The 27,304-nt window shown below is 40.3% G+C and overlaps 1 protein-coding gene across 3 annotated transcripts in view; it reads right to left on the bottom strand.

The window, feature by feature from the left end:
- Positions 1-1,577: 1,577 nt before the first annotated feature.
- The window catches only part of plpp4 (phospholipid phosphatase 4), a 406,496-nt gene continuing 380,769 nt past the window's right edge, over positions 1,578-27,304 (bottom strand). For 2 of the 3 annotated variants that reach the window (XM_063071213.1, XM_063071214.1), the window contains exon 7: positions 1,578-2,461. In XM_063071213.1, coding sequence (XP_062927283.1) covers positions 2,262-2,461 — 200 coding nt within the window. In that variant the 3' untranslated portion in view covers positions 1,578-2,261. Of the gene's footprint in view, positions 2,462-20,091; positions 20,200-27,304 lie in introns of those variants that run through there. The other variant, XM_063071215.1, reaches the window with a different exon arrangement.

Below are 27,304 nucleotides of genomic sequence, written 5' to 3'. Positions count from 1 at the left end.
GAATTGATTCCAGAAATTCCAGCTATTACTGGTCTGCCATCACCCTTACCATTGTTCTTTTCCAATCAATTCGGACCAATTCCTGTCTCATGCTTCTGTAATTTGTTTATTCCACTGTAATACAGATACATCTGACTTTAGATTCTCTTCAAATTTATGGTGAATTCGATCATATTATGATCACGAGTTCCTCAGGGTTCTTTTACCTTAAGCTCTCTAATCAATTCTGGTTCATTGAACAACACCCAATCCAGAATAGCTGATCTCATGAGCTCAACCATGTGCTGCTCTGATACACTCTAGAACTTCCCCCTCTTGGAATCCAGCACCAATCTGATTTTCCCAAACTACCTGCATATTGAAGTCCCCCATGACCATTGTAACATTGTCCTTTTGGCATGCATTTTTTAGCTCACATTGTAATTTGGGAGCCACGTCCTTGCTACTGCTTGGGCATCTGTATACAACTCCTAGCAGTGATTTTTTTTTTTTACCTTTGCAGTTCCTTAGCTCTGTCCACAATTATTCAACACCTTCCTATGTCATCTCTTTCTAATGATTTTATTTCACATTTTGCCAACAGAGCAGCACCACCCCCTCTACTTCCTGCCTATCCTTTGATAAAATGTATATCCTTGAACATTAAGCACCCAGCTATAATCTTTCAGCCATAATCCAGACCTAGGTCCTAATTGGGTCAATAGGCAGTAAGCATCCAGACTGCTCTTTGGGAAGAGCATACTGAGCTCCTGGAATCCACAGAAGAGTACTTTGATGTGGACCTTTTCAAGAAGGATGTTTGTACCCAAACAGGAAAAAAAACCTTCATTTCTATCTCTAGATCTTCATTCTCTCTGTTTTAAGTTTGAACCTGTGCATCGGGGGGAATGCAATCTAGAAACAACCTGAAATTCACTCCATTAACATCGCCCTTGATGTTTGCATTCCAAAATTTAGACCTCATTTATTTTCTGATTTACAAATCCTCAAACCTCTGTTTCTCCTTCCTCTCCTGTATCTGTATCTGTATTTACAGGAATGCCAAGAAAACTGAGGGGCAGAAAACAAAGGGAACAAGTGTAAACACTGAGGCTCTATTTTTTAGCATCAAAGCAAAAACGTGACCACTGTAAATTTGATTAGAAGAGAACATAAAAATTGCAGTTTGCAAAAAGGGAAGCAATGCTGGGGAGATTATTTTCTAAATGGCAGTGATCTGGGATGGTGGTAAAAACATTAAAGGTGCTGGAAAAGATTTGTTCGTTCGTTATACATCTTGTCATGTGATGTGGGTAATCATGGTCTTTCTATGATCATGATCGTTTTTGGCAATTTTTTTCTCCAGAAGTGGATTAGACTAGTGATTAAAATGTAATTCAATTTGACATTTGACAGTGGCACGAAGGAATGAATATGACAGATTTAGAAAAGCTGATGACCAATCAAATAAGCAAAATAGTTTGGACTGTACCAGTTCAAAGAATACATTTTCAAATTAAATATATTATCATATATTATAGTGAATGGTCAATCCCAGATCCAAGACCAAAATAGTTTAATAATAAACTTCGCTGAGTTCAAAAGGTAACAGTCTAAGGAATAGCTCACTGGTACAAAGCAATTATGTAAGGTATGAATACATCAAATATTAAATCAAATATTTAATACTATGGCTTAATAAAACATCCAATACAAAAGCATATTTTAAGAATTTCCATTTTAATGAATAATGTCATAAGTTGAGCCTAGAAAAATGAAATGTCAATACATTTATTCAAATCCTCCTTGAATGTCATTGCTTGGCATTGATAATTACATCCTCACTGCAACCTGTATAATTGTTTCACAATATTAATTTCACAGCACTCATCAAAGTTTTTAATTACATATTAATCAAAAATTTATCCATGATCTCTTTGTACTGTCATATAATTGTCTTTCAATATTGTGCAAATGATGTTACTGTTGCTTTAGTCTTGCATTGTAATTAACTTTCATTTTTTTTATTTGTGTATTTAAACGACATTGCCATATATATTCTGTTCAATGTCTGCGACTGTTTTAAAATGAAATTCTTTTCTCAGATGACATCAATATATGCCATCACTTTGAAAGCAAAATAACTTGTTAATCATTTTGCTTTCAATAGGACATATGGACAAAAGTACACAAGAATGTCATGGAATGAATTTTATGTAGGTTTTGTTTTGATTTATATGGAATGTATGAAGGGGTAATTGTCCATGAACAAAGTGTGCTTGTCATACGGGACCTTCGTTTATTCCCTCTAAAGCCAAGCTGGTAGCTTTCTCTGGAGTGGACGCTTCTTCCTGATCAGCTGACACCTGAACCACAAGACAGACGTGCGGTTTGTGGCATTCAGTGTGACACAGTGACGGATAATGTTGTCTGTAGGCAAGGTAGGCAAAGATAATGCCAATCAAGGCACCGACCAGTGCATCTGCAATATGAAGGAGAAACATTTTCTAAAGCCAAGTTCAGAATGGATGAAAAAGCCACAGAAAACCAAAAAAGAAAATCAAAAATCCTTATCATCTGACCCATTGGGCACACTCCATAACAGTACCTTAAGATTCAAAGTACATTTATTATTAATGTATGTACACAACTGCGAGATTCATCTTCCCACAGACAGCCATGAAGCAAGGACAACCCTCGAATCCATTCAGAGAAAAACATAAAACCCCCACCCCAACGCACAAGAAAAACTAATCGCACAAGTGGGGGGAGAAAAAGAGCAATAAAAAAAACCAGAATATAAAACACATAATCGAAAGAGTCCAGGCATATTCAGTTTAGCTCAGTCCATTTCAAACTAGCTCTGTCATTCATTAGCTGCAGGCTGCCCCAGTCAAAATGGCCAAGACAGCAGCACAAAAAAAGGAGAAACCAGGAACTAGAAACACATGGTAACGTATACCACAAACTGCAATGATTAAACCTTCCCCAAAGCCCAGGATTCCAGCACAATCCTCCTACAGCATTGAGTGATTACATAGGCAAAAAGCATAATCTGTTTCATCTAATACATAAAAACATTTGGTCTCAGTCTTTGTGCTACCCATTCCCTCCCACACTTTCACTATTTCTGACAAGTAACTTGTTTTCTCTCATTCCAAGTTCTGATAAAGAGTCTTGGATCTGAAACATTAGCTGTTTCCCTGACACATGCTGCCTGACCTGTTGATTTGTGTTCAATGTGTTCTTTTTTTTTTCTAATCACAGGAATACGCCAGTGCATCAGGTATGGTTCATTCACAGAAACAATTCTTGTGATGTTCAAAAATTTTGCAGTGATTTTAAAATGAAGCATACTATTAAGTACTTTAAAAGTAATTAAATGCTCAAAAATAATAAGACAAATAAGTAGAAGCATTCTCAAATCTAGGTAAAAGCCAGTTACCTGTAACTTGCTTCCTTCCCTCACCAAGTACCTTCCTATGGAAATGAAGAGTGGCTGAACTGGCAGCAGATCTACCTCAGTGTAAGTTCAAAGGGCATATTTCCCTGCAGAAGTTTATATCATAGTGCAACTGGAATAACAGCAGTGATCAATGATATGGTAATTCAAGACCAATGTTCCCTCTTTTTTTTATGGCTGCAGAGATAACTATTGCTCTGAGTGGGAAAGTTTTACATGGCCTGAAAACTGTACGGCACTTTAAAAGCTTTTTCCTTGTGAAATGTATACTATACATATTTAGAATGAAAATTTAAATACCATGTTTCATAAATGTTTTCTCTTCTGTCTTTATTACAAATCCATTGTCTATAAACAATTTTTGCATCTAGGTGAAAGATATGTCTTAATCCTCATTAGATTATCCAAATGTTCCACTTCTAGTCTGTTTCTGGAAGTCCGTTTCTGGATTTACATTTGATTTGTTACAATTTGTAACAGTGTAACTTGAAACACTGACATTGTAAATACATTGAAGCTCTAAGAAGTTTCAAAGTAAAGGTAGTGGTAAGTTTATCATTTAGAACATTAATGGAATATGTTCAATTAATCAGTTACAGGGTATTTCACAATTATATTAACATAATTTCAAATTTATATTAACATGATTTAAAAGAAAATTCCATCTGCATGGCAACAAAGGCTATGTGTGCGGGAGCATTTCAGTTACTGCGCGGTTGGACTCCCATGCAGATTAGAGGGAACAGTGTTCAATTATTTTCTCACAGGAGTCTTGAGATTTTTGAACAGTTACAGAGTTTAAGCCTGCTAATTTGATGCTGAAGTGGGTTAGTGTATACATATTTTGACAAAACTATTACAATTAAAAACATGGCTATACCTTTGTTGTAACTGTCACTTAATAACTTAACGCATTAATACAAAATAAAGCTAGATTTCAATGGATCACAAACTTTTGTCATAGTACGTAGACAAGGATCTAAATCAGACAATTCCTAACATTTCATAAATGGAGCCAATAATGCCCCTTAGCCGGGGAGTGGCATGGATCCATTCATTTAAAGGGGATTGTAAAGTAACTGGTTTGTTTCTAGCGATAAGTAACACCCACAAAATGCTGGAGGAACTCAGCAGGCCAGGCAGCATCTGTGGGGAAAAAAGTCAGCAGTCATTGTTTTGGGCCGAGACCCTTCATCAGGACGGCTGCCTGGTGTCCTGACTTCCTCCAGCATTTTGTGTCGATTACTCTGATTTCCAGCATCTGCAGATTTTCTCTAGTTTGTAGTTTGTTCTTAATTTTATTTGTTGATTTATTTAGAGATACAGCGCAGAATAGGCTATTCCAAAGAGCCACACCACCCGGCAACTCACCTTTTTAACTCTAGCCTAATCACAGGACACTTAACAATAATCAATTCACCAACTAACCGGTACATCTTTGGACTGTAGGAGGAAACCGGAGCACCCAGAGGAAACCCACATGCACACAGGAAGGATCATACAAATATGCCTACAGAGGATGCCAGAATTGAACTCTGAACTCCGCCTTGAGCTGAAATAGCATTGCACTAACTGCTATGCAACCATGATGCCCTATCTCTATATTTTAATACTAATGTTTTCTATTTGTTCAAGCTAAATATGTTTTTAAGTAAATTAATATTTTTTTTGTTAGTAAGAACAATCTTCTGGAGGAACCCAGCTGGTCAATCACTGTCCATTGTGGGAGGGAATTGTTGATGTTTCAGGTTGAAGTCCTGTATCAGGCTGCAGAACCTGCAATCACTAGTGTCTTATTAGTATTTTTATTATTAGTAGTAAACTAGTTCAACTGCTTTTAAATGTTGCCAATTACCAAAGACATTTCTAGAGCTGGTAGAAGGGCATCAGTGTGTTTGTGGGAGGAGCCTCTGGATCCATCAATGCCTGAGATCTGCTGGCATGATAGTTGCAGCAGTGAGACCTCCGACTCATTTAGATCCATGGGGGCAGTTCCAGAGCCAGTGAGGTTGTGTCTGCCATAGACCTGCTGTGGCGGTAAGTGAATTGCCTGTGGTCCAAGTCCTTGCTCAGGCAGGAGTTAATTCTAGCCACAACCAATCTCTCCAAGCACTTCATTCTTGCTCAAAGCCTCAGTTACTTGTGCAATTAACAAATGCAAGTAGCTTTTCTTTGTGCATCATCGAAATGAATGAGTCTTGGACAGCTCCATCAAGTTTTGCCTCAACCTCCTTTGCTTCAGGTAATCAATCTGACTTCTCCCAGCTCTCTCATAATTAAAATGCCTCAACCATGGAATCATTTTGATAAATGGCTGCACCCTCACAAGTGTCTCTACATCTTTCTGAATCTGTCGAGCTTGATTTTGGTTTAATAGACTGGTTGAGTCTGCCTTTAGCAGGAGGCTCCATCTTTGTAAAGGAATTAAAGTTTGCATTCAAGTCCTGATGAAGGATCAACTATTTATTCCCATCCAAATATGGTGCCTGAGCTCCTCCAGCACATAGTGTGTAATTGCACTAGATTTCTAGCATCTGCAGTACCTCTTGTGCATTATGAACCATTAACTTAGATAAAAGTCATTGATAATTAAAATGTAAGGAAATGTTCATTGAGGAGGCTGTGGACAAATCTGGTGGCTAGTGCTTTAACTGTAGACATCTTGTCAGAAAAAAAAACACATCTGGCATGAATAAGCTGTTGCCAGTTGATTTAAAAACTATAAAAGCTACTTAGATATTGCTTCGAATGATGGGTTCCCAACCTGGGTACATGGACCCCTTGATTAATGGTAAGGGTCCATTATGTAAAAAGGTTGGGAACCCCTGAGTTAAAGAGATACTTATCCTATAGAGGAGTTCCCAATCTAGGGTCCATGGACCACTCGATTAATGGTAGGGGTCTATGACATAAAAGCATTGGGAACCCTGCCCTATATGGTCATTAATGGTAAGGCAAAACACATTAAATGGTGGAAGGACTCAGCAGGTCAAACGACATCTATGGAAAGGAATAAAGACCCGTATTTTGGGTTGAAACCTTTCATCAAGAGCTGACCCCTTCAGCCTTGGCCTGAGATGTCAGCTCTTTATTCCCAGCATCTGCAGAATCTCTCATATTATTGATTATGGGGCTAAGAGGAGTATCTCAGAAACTTAAATTGTTGAGAGACTTTCTGGCTAGTATGTTCATGATTCACTATCAATATTTATACCAGAAATGAATCAAGCTTTCTCAAAAAATACATTTTTTAAAGAAAGAATCTGGTTATATAGGAATTAAATTCCTATTCTGTTGATGCAGTTATTTTCTTCCAATGCAGCTGATATGCTATTATGCAGCAAACTCGCATTTGGAAACACCACTGAGTGAATCATAGACACTCAGTGGCCACTTTATTAGGTATACTTGTGCACCTGCTTGTTAATTCAATATCTAATCAGCCAATCACATGGCAGCAGCTCAATGCATGCAAGCATACAGACATGGTCAAGAGGTTCAGTTGTTGTTTAGAATGGGGAAGAAATGTAATCTAAGTGATGTTAACCGTAATTGTAGGTGCCAGATGGGGTGGTTTGAATATCTCAGAAACAGCTGATCTGGGATTTTCACACTCTACAGTCTAGAGTTTACAGAGAATGGTGTGAAAAACAAAACAAAAAAAATCCAGTGAACAGCAGTTTTGTGGTGGAAATGCTTTCTTAATGAGAGAGGTCTGAAGAGAATGGCCAGGCAGGTTCAAGCTGACAGGAAGGTGACAGTAACTCAAATAACCACACATTATAACAGTAGTGTGCAGAAGAGCATCTCTGAAGACACAACATATCGAACATTGAAGTGGATGGGCTACAGCAGCAGAAGACTATGAACATATACTCAGTGTCCCATAAAACACTTTCATTTAATGTGCACCAGTGACTGAATTTTCAATATGTTTTAATTTAACAATTATTTTTTTTTATCAATTTGAACATTCTTGACAATTATTTAAATATATTCAAACTATCTTTCTGAGATTTTGTTTTGGGGTTTTCCCAGCAATGCCAAGCTACAACTTGGCCAGCATATTAAATATTAAACATTAGAAACTTCAGCTCCTTTTCCCTCTAAGCTGCACGGGTGCGTGGCCACGCAGTAACTGAAATGCTCCTGTGCACATAGCCTTTGTTACTGCACAGCTGGAATAAAGATAGAAAAAGTTGACAAAATGTGAAAGATTTTCTTTGTTGTACTGTGTTTCATTATACCCTTCAGATAATCAATAAAGTCAACTGTATGTGATTTTACAATTTTCATTCTAAACATTCATACAAAAAAAACATTAGAGTGCCGTGCCGTTTTCAGGCCGTGTAAAAATTTCCTGCTCCGAGCAATGGTTGGTCCATGCAGCAATGTTGGCGGAGAGCATTAGTTAGATTTCATTGAGCTCTCTTCCTTCAGGAAATTAATTCCATGCAACAGGTTGGATTCCTTAAGAGCTTGAGCTATAATTCTCTGGTTGAGTCTTTAGTGCAGTGCTAGGGCAAAGAAAAAAAGAAGTGGCAGTGTAAAGTGGTGATTTATTTTCTGATCTCTTCCTTGTCTGTGGAAAGAAAGGACAAAGGAATGTTGTGTGGGCAGAGTTCTTGCATATATTAAAGGAGGTTAAAAGTGACGATTTCACTTTCTAAAAATTATGCATCATTCATTAATTTTTAATGAACGTTGATTTCCAGCAGTTCCATTTTGCAGCATTTTAGATAAGTGCTGTTCCTTTCAGTTCAACTGTTCCTATGCTGAACTGTTCTAAATGAGATGTCTAACTGAGCACTCGAATTGCCTCAGCATTGAAGGCAACATGTCAAGAGTTGCAACATGGGATTATTAAGGATGGGTGTCCACTGGTTGGCAGCAGATGTGGTCGACTAAATGTTGTGCCACTCCGAGTTGAAGCAGCTCATATCTGGGCTCATTCTGAGTAAGCCCAAGGGTGTAGGAAGAATGCGGATGGAATGTTGCTACAGTTAACTAAATAAGAATGACCTTATCAAGATGACAGTTTATTTTCTGGAAACCACAGTTTACAGCAGGTGGGACAGTCATTTCTAAGCAGCTATTTTGAGAGGTAGGAGGGAAAGGAATCTTTCAGAAGTGTATCTTGACAGCTTTGGGATTGCCAGGTTTTGATTAATGCTCCAAATACATCAATAAATAGGAACACTTTTGAGTCCCTTGTTTGAAAGTAATTAATCTTGCCTTAGAGTGGTCCTATATAAAATCCAAATACACTTAATGGCCACTTTATTGGGTACACCTGAACACCTGCTCATTAATATATAGGCCAGTTAGCCTATAATTTTGGGAAAATGTTGGAGCTCATTAAGGATGAAGTTTCAAGGTACTTGGAGACTAATGATTAAATAAGTCAGTAAGTATGGTTTCTGTGAAGGGAAATCTTGCCTGACTAATCTGTTAGAATTCTTCAAGGAAGTAACATGCAGGGTGGACAAAAGAGAGGCAGTAGATGATATTCACTTATATTTTCAGAAGATATTTGATAAAGTACCTCACGTGAGGCTGCTTAACATGATAAAATCCTATGATGTTACAGGAAAGATACAGGCATGGATAGAGGAATGGCTGACAGGCAGGAGGCAATGAATGGGAATAAAAGGGGCCTTTTCTGGTTGGCTGCCAGTGACTAGTGGTGTTCCTCAGGGATCAGTATTGGGACTGCCTTTTTTCACGTTGTTTATCAATGATTTAGACAGTGGAATTGATGGCTTTGTGACAAAGTTTGCAGATGATAGGAAGATAGGTGGAGGGGTAGGCAGTGTAGAGAAAGCGATGCAATTCCAGCTGAACTTAGACAAATTGGAAGAATGGGCAAAAAATGGCAGATGGAACACAGTGTTTGGAAATGTATGATAATACATTTTGGTAAAAGGAACAATAGTGCTCTGCCACAGACTGTGGTGGAGGCCAAGTCCATGGGTATATTTAAAGTGGAAATTGATAGATTCCTGATTAGTCAGGGCATCAAAGGATATGGTGAGAGGGCAGGTGTATGGGGTTGAATGGGATCTGGGACTAGCCACGATGAAATAGCAGAGCAGACTCGATGGGCTGAATGGCCTAATTCTGCTCTGATGTCTTATGGTCTTATAAAAATGCAAATATCTTCAGTCAATCATGTAACAGCAGCTCAATGCATAAAAGCGTGCAGCCATGGTTATGAGCAGGGGTTCCTAACCTTTTTTCTTATGTCATGTACTCCCCTACCATTAAATGAGGAGGCCATGGACCCCAATTTGGGAACCCCTGGTTAAGAGGTTCAGTTGTTCAAATCAAACATCAGAATAGGGAAGAAGCGACTTTGACTGTGGAATGATTGTTGGTACCATACAGGGTGGTTTGAATATCTCAGGAACTGCTGACCTCCTGGGATTTTTTACACATAGTATTCTCTGGTATAGAGTTTATGGGGAATGGTGCAAAAACCAAAGAAAAAACACCCAGTGAACAGCATGTCTGAGGCTGAAAATGCCTTGTTAGTGAGAGGTCAGAAGTGAATGGCCAGACTGGTTCAATATATTTGAGTAAATATATTGTTTGATTAAGCATTCTTTGGTGTTTACACAATTCATTATGGGTTATATGTAAAATTACATGAATCGCATGTGTCACCAGGCCACCATGCCATACGTGCACACCTCGCTAGAAGTAAAACAAAACTAAGATGCACATTTCCCAGCTTGGTGTTTTTCTTACAATTAGTTTTATGGAGTTACAAAACATACAGGAAGGTGACAGTAACTCAAGTAATGGTGTGTTACAACAGTGGTGTGCAGAAGAGTATCTCTGAATGCACAACACGCCAAGCCTTGAAGTGAATGGGCTACAGCAGCAGAAGACCATGAACACACACCCAGCGGGCCGCCTTGTTAGTTACAGGAGGTATGTATTAAAATGGCCACTGTGTGTACCGCAGGTGTTGGAAATCTTAAATACAACCATAAAATACTGAAAAATACCATCAAAGTGTATTTTCAAGGAGAGAAGCAGAGTTTAAGTTTACCAACATTTAAGTTTGATTCTAATGAAACTTAGATAGTAAATTTAGATTTTTATTTGAAGTTATGAAACATTCTGTGCGTGTGTAATTTAAAAATATACAGAGGATTTTATTTTTCTATTAGCTTAGCATGGGTTATCTTTAAAATCATAATTGTTGCAACATCCAATTCATTCAGCAGACTTACAAAATCTACATTTGTCATTAGTGATCCCAAACTTCAGCAAAGTGGTGTGTAATTATCTCTATATAATCCAAGGAAGATTAAAAAGTCTTGAATTCTAGTACAAGCATTAAGGATCGTAGTATTTAGTGCTTATTTAATTGTGCATCCTGCTAGGCAGGCTGCCTGCGTGCCCATGTGTACAGTCATCGGTAATAACTGGGCAATGTTGAGAGATGGGTGTTTATAATGAATTAACAGTCTTAAAGTTACAGAGTATGCAGCTTGGCCCAACTTGTCATGCCAACCAAAATTCTCATCTAAGTAAGTCTCATTTGTATAGAAGCATTTGATTTTACACAAGGAATTACTTTGATTAATTTTCTCAGAACCTACTTTAATTTTTGTTCCAGTGTTCCCACGTTCTCTTTGCCTAAATAAGTGGACTGGGTACTTTCAGCTTCTTATACCGATGACAGTATAGCTGGAATGTACCGAAACCACGGGAAATGATGAAGGTATTATGTTGCTGCTCGGTGGACTGTGCAAGACAACATTGCAGCAACTGGCTTCTTTCTCAAATATATGGAATGGGGGGTTGCATTGTATATGCTGAATAGATTCTGCATGGTTCTGACTCAGGGTCAGGGGCTAATTTCTTCAAATGCCCTGTTTTGATTTGCTGTTCATTGCTGGTGATAATTGCAATGCATTTGGGGTAGAATCTACTGTCGAACACACCCTTGCACATTTCTGTGACAATAGAAATTGCTGTCATTCACTGATCTGAAGTAATAATCTCCTCTCCAAGGCAATTTAATAACAGCCTGTAAAAAGTTTTAACAGAATCAGAATTAGAATCAGAATCATGTTTATTATCACTGGCATGTGTCATGAAATTTGTTAACTTAGCAGCAGCAGTTCAATCCAATACATAATCTAGAAGAAAAAAAGTAAGTAAATCAATTACAGTAAATGTATATTGAATAGGTTAAAAATTGTGCAAAAACAAATAATACATATTTTAAAAAGTGAGGTAGTTTTCACGGGCTCAAAATCCATTTAGGAATTGGATCGCAGAGGGGAAGAGGCAATTCCTTAATCGTTGAGTGTGCATCTTCAGGCTTCTGTACCTCTGAGCTGATGGTAACAGAGAGAAAAGGACATGCTCTGGATGCTGGAGTTCCTTAATAATGGACGCTGCCTTTCTGAGACACCACTCCTCGAAGATGTCCTGGGTACTTTGTAGGCCGGTACCCAAGATGGAGCTGACTAAATTTACAACCCTCTGCAGCTTCTTTTGGTCCTGTGCAGTAGCCTCCCCATACCAGACAGTGATGCAGTCTGTCAGAATGCTCTCCACGGTACATCTATATAAGTTTTTGAGTGTTTATGTTGACATACCAAATCTCTTCAAACTCCTAATGAAGTATAGTCACTGTCTTGCCTTCTTTATAGCCGCATCGATATGTTGGGACCAGGTTAGGTCTTCAGACATCTTGACACCCAGGAACTTGAAACTGCTCACTCTCTCCACTTCTGAACCCTGTATGAGGATTGGTATGTGTTCCTTTGTCTTACCCTTCCTGAAGTCCACAATCAGCTCTTTCGCCTTACTGACGTCGAGTGCCAGGTTGTTGCTGCGGTACCATTCCACTAGTTGGCATATCTCGCTCCTGTACCCCCTCTCGTCACCACCTGAGATTCTATCAACAATGGTTGTATCATCAGCAAATTTATAGATGGTATTTGAGCTATGCTTAGCCACACAGTCATGGGTATAGAGAGAGTAGAGCAGTGGGCTAAGCACACACCCCTGCCGTGTGCCAGTGTTGATCGTCAGACTGAATCTTCCAAGGAAATATTGGTAGTTTTGCAAGTTTGGGACTTGATCAATACATATTTTAATGCAGAAGTCCTAAACTAGTCAAAGAATTCATTCAGAGACTGGATCAATATATTCCACTACTGAATATACTGGATCAGTATATTCCATTACTGAACTACTGAAATCAAATATTGGAGCAAGACCCTGCTGAAACTGCCTGGAATTTACATTGGGAGATCTACAGTAATTTTGGGTATGTCTTCCACAGATTGGACAAACTGAGCTGTGAAACCTTCTACCAAAGGGGCAGCACAATTGCAACAGTTAGTGTGGCATTATTACTGCAGCAGTGACCCGAGTTCAATTCCCGCTGCTGCCTTTAAGGAGTTTGTACGTTCTCCCCGTGACCACATGGGTTTCCTCCCAGTGTTCCAGTTTCCTCCCACAGTCCAAAGACATATGGGTTAGTAAGCTAACTGGTCACATGGGTGTAGTTGGGTGGTGGGGACTTGTTGGGCCAGAGGGCCTGTTACTATGTTGTATCTCTAAATAAACAAGTAAGTGGGTAAGCAGATTTTTCACTATTCTATATAGCTCTACAATAGGGGCTCCCAACCTTTTTATGCTATGAATCCCTACCATTAGCCAAGGTGTCCCTGGTTGGGAACTCCTGCTCTAGAACCACATACGGCCTTTGTCATTTGAGTCCAAGCATTTTTGACTTCTGACCTACAATAAGTGCAGGACAGTTGCAGGACTATTGGAATAGTGTGAGAAGGTGACATCCAGTTGGCAAAACCAAGGCCAATAGTATGGTGCTTGAATTGCTTCCAAACAAAACTTAACTGTTTAAGCACAGAGTTTAGTTCCCATAGTTTAATCAGCCTAGCCACTTCCATTTCCCAAGATTCAAGATTACTTATCACTGGGTACATCGAAACATACAGTGAAATGCCTCGTTTGTATCAACAACCAACACACCCAAGGATGTGCTGGTGTCAGCCCGCAAGTGTGGTGCCACCTCCAACTCCTACCCTCCACCTGAGAGGGCAGGCAAACCCCTCCTTTAACCATTCCTCGAAGAAACAGCATTCTAGACCATGCAGTGTTCCTGAGTCTCGGACTGGAACATCAGCTGAGGCTTTTGTTCTTGTGCTTCCATCTTTTCAAACAAGTTTTTCTTATGCAGCTGAACTGAAAATAACAGAGCACTCACTGGTTTGAAAGTACATCTGTCTGGTTATGATATTTTGCTTTCATTTTGAGGTTTGAGTGATGAACACATGACAGACGTCAAAGATAACGGCAAAGATTGTTTACAAACAGTGACACAGATTTTACAACCAACAATTTAAAGCTTGCTGTTGGTGATGCTCCAGAGCAGCCTGGTTAGATTTGGTCATTGTAGTTGTATACTTAGTAGCTTTGTGTGACAGTATATTTGACCCCAGTTTGTAGGTTTCATGCAGATGGGATTACAGAAACTCTATCCCGTCTCATGGTTATCCATCTTCTGAATGTAAGCACTCAATTACAATTAAATATTAATGTTGCCTCTAGCCTTGGCATCAGTAAATGAAAGGTTAGTTAAAACTACTTAAACCTGGATTAGCGCATGGCGCATCCTTACACTCATTAAATTATTTTTCCAAATCTTTTATTTTTGATCTACATAACATTGTTCAAATTATGTAGAAATAAAAGAATGAAATTCAAGGGTGGGATGTCAAAACGATACAATAGGCTGAAAATTGCTCCTGCAGATCTGTTGTCTTGATATTTCATTCTATTCCTTTGTGTTTTTTCTGTAAATATGTTAAACATGCCTCATTAAGGATGGCAGAGCATTATAACCAAACTGATTATACAATAATTAATTCTTTTGCAAATGTCTTGTCAGCATTTTAAAAGGCTCTTTTAAAGCCTCATTCTGCTTCTACCTCCTCTAACCTGCTTTATCACGCATTGTACACATGACAAAATTGAGTGAGGTATTTGCATTCTGTATGCACAGCTAAGCTTTTAACTGCAACTTAACAGTTCATAAACAAATCCTTAACAACCTGTGTACACTAGCAATGATGTTGAGCGACCAGGTACTGCTGTTCAACAGGTGCACCTACCCTGCTCAAAGTTGCATTTATTTGGTTTTGGGACAAAGGTACATATCAAAGAAAAGGGAAGATCTGCTTTATTTGTCACAAATCGGCAAAGATTGTACTGGGCAGCCCACAAATGTCCCAATGCTTCTGGCACCAACGTTGCCCAAACTCACTAATCCTCAACATTGCAAACCCAGACTCACTAATCCTCGACGTTGCATGCCCAAACTCACTAATCCTCGACGTTGCATACCCAAACTCACTAATCCTCCCTGTAGGTCTTTGGAATGTGAGAGTAAACTGGAAACTGGAGGACCTGATGAAACTTATGCAGTCACGGGGGGAACATACAAACTCCTTACAGACGGTGATAGGAGTTGAACCCTGATCTTACAGTTAGCATTGTAAATAGCCTGACATGAACTGCTGGGCTACCACCATAATCATCATTATGTGTCATGTCATACGATGTAGGCAATCATGATTAGAATTTATTTTAGAACTTATTTATTTTGGGGACCTTTTATTCGATATTTTCATTTAATGTAATATTTACCCTTCTTGTTTTTTTTCACTGTTTTTAATGGAGGTCGGGATTGAGGACGTGATTTTAAGTTTAACTCTGTTTGGTTTCAAGTTAGCCCATTGCTTTGCCTTGCTTTCAGTTAGCTGCACGGTGGGTTTTTTTTGGGGGGTTTTTTTTTTCTTTTTTTTTTCTTTTTTTTCCATTGATATATATAAAATTTAGTATACTATTATGTTATCTTGGTTTCTTATGTTTAAATTACATTGTTTGTAGTAATTTCTTTTTGGTATTGATATCTTTTGGAATTTTATTATACTTTAACATTGTATTAATGTTTATATGGCTTACATTTTTTGTATACTTACTCAATAAAAAGATTTTAAAAAAAAAGAACTTATTTATTTAAATCCTACATCCATCTCACAACCTGAGGGAGTAAAAATCTTTGTGTTATGACTCTGTCACAATGTACAGACATGTGAGTTTAAAAGTCAAATGGCTTGTAGAAAGAAGTTGCCCTGTAGCCTTTAATGCTGCAGTAGCGTTTGCCAGACGGAAGCAGCTGAAACAGTTTATGGTTGGGGTGACTGGTGTCCCCAATGATCTTCCAGGCCTTCTTTCTGCGCCTGCTGCTATAAATGTCCTCAATAGAGGGAAATTTGTGTTCACAGATGTGCTGGGCTGTCTGTACCACTCTCTGCAGTGTCCAGCGATCAAGGTTGGTGCAGTTCCCCTACCATGCGGTGATACAGCCAGTCAGGATGCTCTCAATGTTCCCCCTGTAGAAGGTCTTGAGGATTTGGGGGCCCATGACAAACTTCTTCTGTCGCCTGAGGGGGAAGAGACGCTGTTGTGCTTTTTTCACCACAAAGCTGGTGTGTACAGTCTTGAGATCATGGTTCTTGGCAATTTTTTTGACAGAAGTGGTTTGTCATTGCCTTCTGAGCAGTGCCTTTACAAGATGGGTGAACCCAGCCATTATCAATACTCTACAGAGATTGTCTGCCTGGCGTCAGTGGTCACATAACCAGGACTTGTGATCTGCACCAGCTGCTCATACGACCATCCACCTCCTGCTCCCATGGTTTCACATGATCCTGATCAGGAGCTAAGCAGGTGCTACACCTTGCCCAAGGGTGACCTGCAGGCTAGTGGAGGGAAGGAGCATGTTACACCTCCTTTGGTACAGACACATCTCCACCCCACCAGCCAAGCCATGCTACTGTGCCATCCTGATAGAAAAGGCACATATCAGGTTCTTGTACAGGGATTGTCTTTGTTATTCTGCGTTCAATTGGATCATAAAACATAGGAGCAGGACCAGGCCATTCAGTCCTCCAATATTTTCTGGATGTTCTACCCTTATCCTTGATACCTAAAGCCCTACAACAAAAATAGCTAACACTTCCTACAACATTTTTAATGATTTTGTTTCTACCACTTTTGAAGGAAGGAGAGAGATCAAGAGGAGACAGTGGAAATGGATATTTATGAGTTTAAACATTTGTTTATATTTAAAGCAAGAAGATAAGAACTTTGTTGCTGAGACTGCTGATGCTGGAATCTTGAGCAACAAATGATCTGCTGGAGGAATTAATATGTTGTGTAACATCTGTGGGAGGAAAGTAATTTCAGGTCAACACCCTCTATCTGATAAGAAACTTAATGAAGTGAAATTCATTAATCATGCCTATAATGTCCCACCAGGTTAGAGAAGCTAACAGAAGTGACCACACTCTTGATGAGAGTTTTTCCCCCTGAAGGAGTGAAAGGAAGAGTGGGGTGGAAAGGTTTAGAATGGAACTATAACAACACAAGCAGCTGCGGACGTTGAGTGAAAGGCAGGACTGGGGGAGGTTGGATGGAGAAGAGGCCAGTGTCAAGTGAGAGAGGAAGATGTGCATTGCAAAAGAGAAAGCAGGAAGAAGAGGGGGAACGTCCATGAAGGAGTTTAAATACGAGATGGAAAATGTGGGGTGCAGTGAAGCAAAAAACCAACATAAGTCAGAAAGGACAGAGCTGATAGTCGAGTCTCCCTGCCTGGACAGTATGATATATAACGGTTCAGCTCAGGATCAACTGAGAATGGAGAGCAAAGGACAACTCATAAACTTTGAAGTAATTGAATGTGGAGGTGACAACAGCATGCATGAGAAATCATGACAGCTGGAAAGAGAAAGCTGAATGTCATTGGAAGCTGGCTCAGAGTCTGCAAATGCCATCAATAACTTCAGTACAATGGAATCTCCAAAGCAGATGTCACCATTCAAATATTATTATGTTGTATGCTTAGCTCATACACATTTAACAATTCCTCAGAGCTTTGCTTCATTATTGTTAGAGAAAAAACTTATGTGTAAAAAAAAATCAAGATTTAAGATTGTTTATTGTCATTTTTCAGTAAAGGAGAATGAAATTTATGATTGTTACATTGGATTCAATGCAGCATAAAACACAATAAGCATAAAGAACACAATAAAAAACACAATAAATATGAAAATAAAAACAATCCTATAAAACAGAATGTACTAGTAGCTGTTATATACACAGACTGATTGTATGTACATAAAGTGACACTAGGTGATGTGTATGTAGTGGTAGTGTGGGGTGGTGGGGTGGATTAATAGGTGGAGGTGTTGATCAGCCTGATGGCTTGGGGGAAGTAACTGCTTTCGAGTCTGGTGGCCTGGGTGTGGATGTTAATGGCAGTGGCACAGGCAGTCCATAAGTGGGGTGGCTGGAATCCTTCATGATGTTGCTGACATTACAGATCTGGATTGGAAATATAGGGGATAGAAATCCATGAAGTGCTACTATTGCCTGGATGTGCCATTCAATGGCATTAGTGAGCACTGCCAGCTCACCGGCTGCTGCTCTGGTACCTGCTTGTTCAGGCATCTGAACTATAATGACCCTCACTAATATAATGGAGTTGCCCACACTTCTGTTTCTTCTGCTTTCTCCCAACATCCTGGCCGTTTCCTTATCAACTAATTTTAAGGGCCAATTACAAAATGAGTTATAAAAAGGACTCCCACCCCTCCTCCAATTGTTCTTTGGTATACTGCTCATCAGTTCACTCTGATTTTGCTGTCAAGAACTCTAACCTCTCAATGTACTGAACCAGAGTGTGAGGAATGGTGATGACCTCCTATCTCAACCCTCCCCCCTCCACAACTATTTTTAATCTAAACGAGAAGAAACAAGGACTGAACTGAACCATGCAAGTAGGAACTCTATAAGTGTTTGATACCCTACTCCATGGCTAACATTTATGAGTTCTTTTGCTCTCTTTTGGCACTTAGTTTTTGCTCTGAAATAGGAGAGCTGGAATGTTCAAAGCTGAATAATTTGTTCAAATATTTGTTCCTGTTTGTTCCCCAGTCTTCTTAGAAATAGGAATGACATCACATAGGCATTGGTTAGATTAGATTATGAGAACACTCAGTCCTCTTTTATTGTCATTTAGAAATGCATACATGCATTAAGAAATGATACAATGTTTTTCCGGAGCGCTATCACAGAAAACAGGACAAACCAAAGACTAACACTGACAGAACCACATAATTATAACATATAGTTACAGCAGTGCAAAACAATACCATAATTTGATGAAGAACAAACCATGGGCATGGTAAATAAAGTCTCAAAAGTCCCCGAGTCGATCGACTTCCGAGTCCCCAATAGCAGGGGGCAAAAGGGAGAAACTCCCTGCCATAAACCTCCAGGCACTGTCAACTTGCTGATGCCTTGGAAGCAGCTGAATACAGCCGACACCAAGTCCATCCGTCCGAAAACTATGAGCTTCCGACCAGCCTCCCGAGCGCCATCCTCTGCCAAGCACCTTCAACCTCACCCTGGCCACTGAAACATGCAAAGCCAAGGATTTCGGGGCCTTCTGCTCCGGAGATTCCGGTTAGCACACAGTAGCAGCGGCAGCGAAGCGGGCATTTCAGAAGTTTTCCAGATGTTCTGCCATACTCTCACGCCTGTCTCCATCAAATCAGAATTGTGCACGGTACCCTACTTGACAGATAACAGACATCACCACCAAAGTGGCTGCGCACGCTGCCGTCGGTTAAACTTCATGCCAAAATACAAATTCAAAGTTCAAAGTAAATTTATTATCTGAGTACATATACATCTCCATATAAACCCTGAGATACTCAGCAAATACATAGAAGCAAAAAAAACCTAGCAAAACAATAATAATAATAATAAATAAGCAAAAAACACTGAGAACATGTGATGAAAAGTCCTTGAAAATGAGGTCTCCAGGTTGTGGAAAAGTTTGGTGCTGGGGTGAGTGAAGTTATCCCCACTGGTTCAAGAGCCTGATGGTTGAGGGGTAATAACTGTCCCTGAACCTGGTGGTGTGAGTCCTGAGGCTCCTGTACCTTCTTGGCAGCAGCAAGAAGAGAGCATGTGGTGGGGGTGGGGGGGGGGTCCCTGATGATGGATACCGTTTTACTGTGACAATGCTCTAGGTAGATGTGCTCAGTGGTATGGAGGCCTTTACTTGCGATGAACTGGACCATATCCACAACTGTTTATATATGATTATGAAGACACGCAGTCCTCTTTTATTGTCATTTAGTAATGCATGCATTAAGAAATGATACAATATTTCCTCCGGTGTGATATCACAAAACACAGGACAGACCAAGACTGAAAAAACTGACAAAACCACATAATTATAACATATAGTTACGACAGTGCAACAATACTATAACTTGATGAAGAAGTCCATGAGCACAGTAAAAAGTTCACAGCAAGGCCGGGGATTTTGAGGCCTTCCCTCCGAAAGATTCCCGACCGCACAGTAACGACAGCAGCGAATGAGCGTTTCAGAAATTTCTCCAGATGTTCCTCTGTGCTTTCACGTCCGTCTCCATCAAATCAGAATTGTCCACGTCCCCTATTTAACAGATATATTTTTCACCAGAGGGCTGCGCATGGGCGTCATGCTGCTCTTTCTCCTCCCACCTAATGCTGTAGGCTTTTCCATTCAAGGGCACTGGTGATTCCATATCAGGCCATGATGCAACCAGCCAATATACTCTCCAACACACATCTGTAGAAATCTGTCAAGGTTTTAGATGACATTGCAAATCATCATCAGAGACCCTCCATCTCAGACATGCTGAATCTTTGCAAACTTCTAAGAAAGTAGAGGTGTTGCTGTGCTTTCTTTGTAATAGCAATTATGTACTGGATACAACATCTAGATTGGATAATGGGTTCACATCAATGGGCTGTATAGCTAGATTCTGTTCCTACTGTATGTCTTATGAAGCTGATATCATCATAGCCAGCAGACAATAGGAAACCTCAGGACTACAGCAGACTTCAGGACTATAGGTCCTGAAAATAGTCCTCAATATAGGAAACTGCAAATTCTGTCTGAGTTAAAGTTCTGAAGTGACTTTGTTTCTGTCAGTGTAAATTGAAGACATATAAATTATCAAAGGCGTGAAAACAACAAATAGAGTTTATTTCAAGTTTTCCAAGCACCATAGTGGGAGTTCACAGTACTGCAGAGAGTTTGGCATTTTCATTTTCATCTGGTGACTTTGAAGATCCTGAGACAGCACTTTGCTGTTAATAGACAGTGAAACATCAGCTTCTTTTTTTCACTTGAAAACATCATCCTCTGGGAGAATGAGAGCTGTGTCTCCTACCCTGGCTCTACAATAAACTCTCACCATGAATCCATGCATTACTCAATAAACCAACAACTCAGTGCAATATTCTAAGATTCCTTGCTCTCTCACCGCACCGCTCTAATGAAATGATCCGTATGGACAGCATGCAAACCAGAGGGTTTCACTGTATCTCAAGTTCAAGTTTATTGCCATTCACACATATATCCCCAAACAAAAATATGTTCCTCTGGATGAAAGGACTTAGATAGAGTGAACGTGGAGAGGATGTTTCCTATAGTAGGGGAGTCTATGACTAGAGGACACCACCTCAGTAGAGGGATGTCCATTTAGAAGAGATGAGGAGGAATTTCTTTAGCCAGTGGGTGGTGTATCTGTGGAATTCGTTGCCACAGGCTGCTGTGAAGGCCAGATCATTGGGTGTATGTAAGGTGGAGGTTGATAGGTTCTTGCTTAGTCAGGGAATGGGAAGTTTTGGGGAGAAGGCAGGAAAATGAGGTTGGGAGGGAAAATGGATCAGCCATGATGAAATAGTGGAATTTTCTCGATGGACTGTGTAAGGTCATACACTTTGGTGGAAGAAATAAACGGGCAGACTATTATTTAGATGGGGATAGAACTCAAAATGCAGGGATGCAAAGAGACTTGGGAGTCCTTGTGCAAGATACCCTGAAGGTTAACCTGCAGGTTGAGTCGGTTGTGAAGAAGGCGAATGCAATGTTGGCATTCATTTCTAGAGGTATAGAATATAAGAGCAAGGATGTGATGTTGAGGCTCTTTAAGGCATTTGTGAGACCACACTTGGAGTATTGTGTGCAGTTTTGGGCTCCTTATTTTAGAAAGAACATACTGACATTTGAGAGGGTTCAGAGAAGATTCACGAGAATGATTCCAGGAATGAGAGGGTTACCATATGAGGAACATCTGGCAGCTCTTGGGCTGTATTCCCTGGAGTTCAGGAGAATGAGGGGGGATCTCAGAAACATTTCAAATGTTAAAAGGCCTGAACAGATTAGATATGGCAAAGTTATTTCCTATGGTAGGGGATTCTAGGACAAGAGGACACGACTTCAGGATTGAAGGACGCCCTTTTAGAACTGAGATGTGGAGAAATTACTTTAGTCAGAGGGTGGTAAATCTGTGAAATTTGTTGCCACAAGCAGCTGTGGAGGCCAAGTTATTGGGTGTATTTAAGGCAGAGATAGATAGGTTCTTGATCAGCCAGGGCATCAAAGGGTATGGGGTGAAAGCAGGGGAGTGGGGATGATTGGATGAAGTGGATCAGCCCATGATTGAATGGCGGAGCAGACTCAATGGGCCAAATGACCTACCTCTGCTCCTAAATCTTATGGATTGAGTGGCCTAATTCTGTTCCTATCTTTAATGGTCTAAGATGCACAACATAGTACATATAACTCACATACATAACACAAAGTAATATTAACTAGTAAATTTGCGGCACAAGTTAAAAAGTAAACAATATAACACTACTGGTGCTCCATAGGTGGTGAAACTTAGGTGGTGGCAGAATGTTCAGTAGTCTTATGGCCTGGGGATGAAGCTGTTTCCCATCCTAACAGTTCTTCTCCTAATGCTACAGTACCTCTTGCCTGATGGTAGGAGGTCAAAGAGGTTGTTGGATGGATGAGAGAGATCATTGACAATGCCAACGGCCCTGTTCCTGACAAATATCTCTGATAGATGAAAGAGGGACCCCAATGATCCTCTCAGAAGTCCTCAAAATCCTTTGTAGAGACTTGTGGTCGGAAGCCTTACAATTTCCGTACTAGATGGTGATGCAGCTACATATACAGTGGCATGCAGAAGTTTGGGCTCACCTGGTCAAAATTTCTGTTACTGTGAATAGCTAAGCGAATAAAAGGTGAACTGATTTCCAAAAGACGTAAAGTTAAAGATGACACATTTCTTTAATATTTTAAGCAAGAAAACTTTTTTATATCCATCTTTTACAGTTTCAAAATAACAAAAAAGGAAAAGGGCCCGAAACAAAAGTTTGGGCACCCTGCATGGCAGTACTTAGTAACACCGCTTTTGGCAAGTATCATAGCCTGTAAATGCTTTTTGCAGCCAGCTAAGAGTCTTTCAATTCTTGTTTAGGGGATTTTCACTCATTCTTCCTTGCAAAAAGCTTCTAGTTCTGTGAGATCCTTGGGTCGTCTTGCATGCTCGATGATGTTTAGGTCAGGGGATTGTGAAGGCCATGGCAAAACCTTCAGCTTGTGCCTCTTGAGGTAGTCCATCGTGGATTTTGAGGTGTGTTTTGGTTCATTATCCTGTTGAAGAAGCCATCTTCTTTTCATCTTCAGCTTTTTTACATACGGTGTGATGTTTGCTTCCAGAATTTGCTGGTATTTAATTGAATTCATTGCGGCCAAAAAATTCTATTTTAACTTCATCAGTCCACAGGACTTGTTTCCAAAATGCATCAGGCTTGTTTAGATGTTCTTTTGAACCTTTTGAATAGAACTTTTTGGCCGCAATGAGCAAAGGTATGTTTGGAGGAAAAAGGGTGCAGAGTTTCATGAAAAGAACCCCTCTCCAACTGTTAAGCACGGGGGTGGATCGATGATGCTTTGGGCTTGTGTTGCAGCCAGTGGCACAGTGAACACTTACTGGTAGAGGGAAGAATGAATTCAATTAAATACCAGCAAATTCTGGAAGTAAACTTCACACCGTCTATAAAAAAGCCGAAGATGAAAAGAGGATGGCTTCTGCAACAGGATAATGAACCTAAACACACCTCAAAATCCACAAGAAGCGCAAGCCGAAAGTTTTGCCATGGCCCTCACAGTCCCCCAACCTAAACATCATCGAGAATCTGTGGATAGACCTCAAAAGAGCAGTGCATGCAAGACAGCCCAAGAATCTGACAGAACTAGAAGCCTTTTGCAAGGAAGAATGGATGAAAGTCCCCCAAACAAGAATTGAAAGAGTCTTAGCTGGCTACAAAATGTGTTTACAAGCTGTGATACTTGCCAAAGGGGGTGTTACTAAGTACTGACCATGCAGGGTGCCCAAACTTTTGCTTTGGGCCCTTTTCCTTTTTTGTTATTTTGAAACTGTAAAAGATGGAAATAAAAAAAAGTTTTCTTGCTTAAAATATTAAAGAAATGTGTCATCTTTAACTTTACGCCTTTTGGAAATCAGTTGATTTTTTACTCGCTTAGCTATTCACAGTAACAGAAATTTTGACCAGGGTGCCCAAACTTTTGCATGCACTGTATGTTTATATGTGACAATATCAACAGATTTATGAATTTATAGAGAACTGTTGAATTAAAGACCATTGCAGTTCTACATAAAAGCTGTTGAGGATGGATATCGCAAGCTGATTAGTTTCATGTTGCTTTTGAAAAATACTATCTCAATATGATGGAGTGAATAACTACCCTCTGCTCTCTCAACCTACTGGCGTTTAGGGCAGCAATGAATGTCCTCCATCTCTGGTGGTGTTCAGGGCTCCTTCCATTGTGTCAGTAGTTCGGTTTTCACTACTGTCAGTCATGCCAGTTCTAGGTGGAGACTCGGCATACTTCCTACTCAGATGTAGAAGGATTCTTCATTGCAGTTTCTGATGTAGTTTTGTTTGACCAGTCAGGGTTGTTAGCTCTGAGCTGAACCCCCGAACCTGGAGGACCAGTAGAAACTCTTAGTCTCTTAGTCCTTTTGAGCTGTTTGGCATGGGAGACCATACCAAGATCCAAAGCATAAAGCCCTGACTCCAGCCTACATAGTTCTCTGGGTCATTGAGGCACACAAGCCTCCAAACCCGTATACCAACCTGAGGTTCATTTTCCTGTGGGCAAACTCAATAAATCTATAGAATATTAACCATTTTAACAGAATCAATGAAATGCAATCCAGCTAGGACTTTCAACCAGAGTGCAAAAGACAACAAACTGTGCAAATACCAAATGAAGAAATAATAATAATAATTAAATAAGCAATAAGTATCGAGAAGATGAGATGAAGAGTCCATGCATTACTCAGACAAGCCAGTGCAATAGTCTAGGATTTCTTGATATCTCAATGCATTGTTCGAATGAAATGATCTGCAACCAGAGGGTTTCACTGTACCTCAAGTTCAAGTTTAATGATATTCCATTGTACTCAACTGTACATGTGTATACCCCCAAATGAAACTATGATCCTCCAGGACAAGTACTTCCTAAACTTACTAGTTTTAAATGATCACTCAGCTTGGAAATTCCATGGAATCTATAAACACATTGTTCACTCGTTATGTGTCATGTCGTATAATGTAGGCGATCATGGTCTTTCCATGACCATGATTGTTCTTAACAAATTTTTCTACAGAAGTGGTTTGCTATTGCCTTCTTCTGGGCGGTGTCTTTACAAGACGGATGACCCCCAGCCATTATCAATACTCTTCAGAGGTTGTCTGCCTGGCGTCAGCAGTCACTTAACCAGGACCTGGGATATGCACCAGCTGCTCAAACGACCATCCACCACCTGCTCCCATGGCTTCATGTGACTTTGATCGGGGGGGGGGGTTGGCTAAGCAGGTGTCACATCTTGTCTAAGGGTGACCTGCAGGCTAGTGGGGGAAGGAGTGTCTTACATCTCCTTCGGTAGAGATGTATCACTACCCCGCCACCCTCTATCAACACAGATCAGGCTGCAACACTAGAGGCTTAATTCTAACACTATGCATCTCTATAATTCTTCCAGATATTCCAGTTTTATCCACAACACATTCTCGCCAATGTCAGGACAATACCTAAGGAATTGATCTAAGATGGCACTATTGAAGTTGAGTGACTGTTTACTGGTGTTCAGTAAGGTGAGAAATGAGAGTGAATCTCTAGACCTCCTCCAGGTCTATGCACTCAACTTGGTTTGGAATGCTGCTGCTTGCTTTTATTGTTTGCATGATTTGTATTTTTTTCCCCTTCTCTTCACTTCAGGGTTGGACTTTTTTTTCAATTGGGTTCTTTTTGGTTTCTTGCTTTGTGGCTGGCTGTAAGCAGATGAATCTCAAGGACTGATCAAGTGTGACAGTGGAAAAGTGTGTATGGAACCAGAGGAGATGGCAGGGATACTTAATGAATACTTTACTTCAGTATTTACTATGGAAAAGGATCTTGGCGATTGTAGGGATGACTCACAGCAGACTGAAAAGCTTGAGCATGTAGATATTAAGAAAGAGGATGTGCTGGAGCTTTTGGAAAGCATCAAGTTGGATAAGTCTCCGGGACCTGATGAGATGTACCCCAGGATACTGTGGGAGGCGAGGGAGGAGATTGCTGAGCCTCTGGCAATGATCTTTGCATCATCAATGGGGATGGGAGAGGTTCCGGAGGATTGGAGAGTTGCAGATGGTGTTTCCTTATTCAAGGAAGGGAGTAGAGACAGCCGAGAACATTATAGATCAAAGTGTGTTACTTCAGTCGTTGGTAAGTTGATGAAGAAGATCCTGAGAGGCAGGATTTATGAACATTTGGAGAGGCATAATATGATTAGGAATAGTCGTCATGGCTTTGTCAAAGGCAGGTCGTGCCTTACGAGCCTGACTGAATTTTTTGAGGATATGACTAAACACGGTGATGAAGGTACAGCAGTAGATGTAGTGTATATGGATTTCAGCAAGGCATTTGATTAGGTACCCCAAGCAAGGCTTATTGAGAAAGTAAGGAAGCATGGGATCCAAAGGGACATTGCTTTGTGGATCCAGAACTGGCTTGCCCACAGAAGACAAAGAGTGGTTGTAGATAGGTCATATTCTGCATGGAGGTCAGTGACCAGTGGTGTGCCTCAGGGTTCTGTTCTGGGACCCCTTCTCTTTGTGACTTTTATAAATGACCTAGATGAGGAAGTGGAGGGATGGGTTAGTAAAGCTGCTGATGACAAAAATATTGGGGGGTGTTGTGGATAGTGTGGAGGGCTGTCAGAAGTTACAGCGGGACATCAGTAGGATGCAAAACTGGGCTGAGAAGTGGCAGATTGAGCTTAACCCAGGTAAGTGTGAGGTGGTTCATTTTGGTAGGTCAAATATGATGGCAGAATATGGTATTAATGGTAAGACTTTTGGCAGTGTGGAGGATCAGAGGGATCTTGGGGTCCGAGTCCATAGGACATTCAAAGCTGTTGTGCAGGTTGACTCTGTGGTTAAGAAGGCATACAGTGAACTGGCCTTCATCAGCCGTGGGATTGAGCTTAAGAGCCGAGAGGTAATGTTACAGCTATATAGGACCCTGGTCAGACCCCACTTGGAGTACTGTGCTCAGTTCTGGTCACCTCACTACAGGAAGGACGTGGAAATTATAGAAAGGGTGCAGAGGAGATTTAGAAGTATGTTGCCTGGATTGGGGAGCATGCCTTATGAGAATAGGTTGAGTGAACTTAGCCTTTTCTCCTTGGAGCGATGGAGGATGAGAGGTGACCTGATAGAGGTGTATAAGATAATCAGAGACATTGATCATGTGGATAGTCAGAGGCTTTTTTCCAGGGCTGAGGTGGCTAGCACAAGATGGCACAGTTTTAA

This window comes from Mobula hypostoma, chromosome 19, assembly GCF_963921235.1.
Source record: "Mobula hypostoma chromosome 19, sMobHyp1.1, whole genome shotgun sequence".
Classification (NCBI taxonomy): domain Eukaryota; kingdom Metazoa; phylum Chordata; class Chondrichthyes; order Myliobatiformes; family Myliobatidae; genus Mobula; species Mobula hypostoma.
Note: the sequence above shows the minus strand (reverse complement) of the source record. Positions and strands in the feature narration are given on the sequence as shown.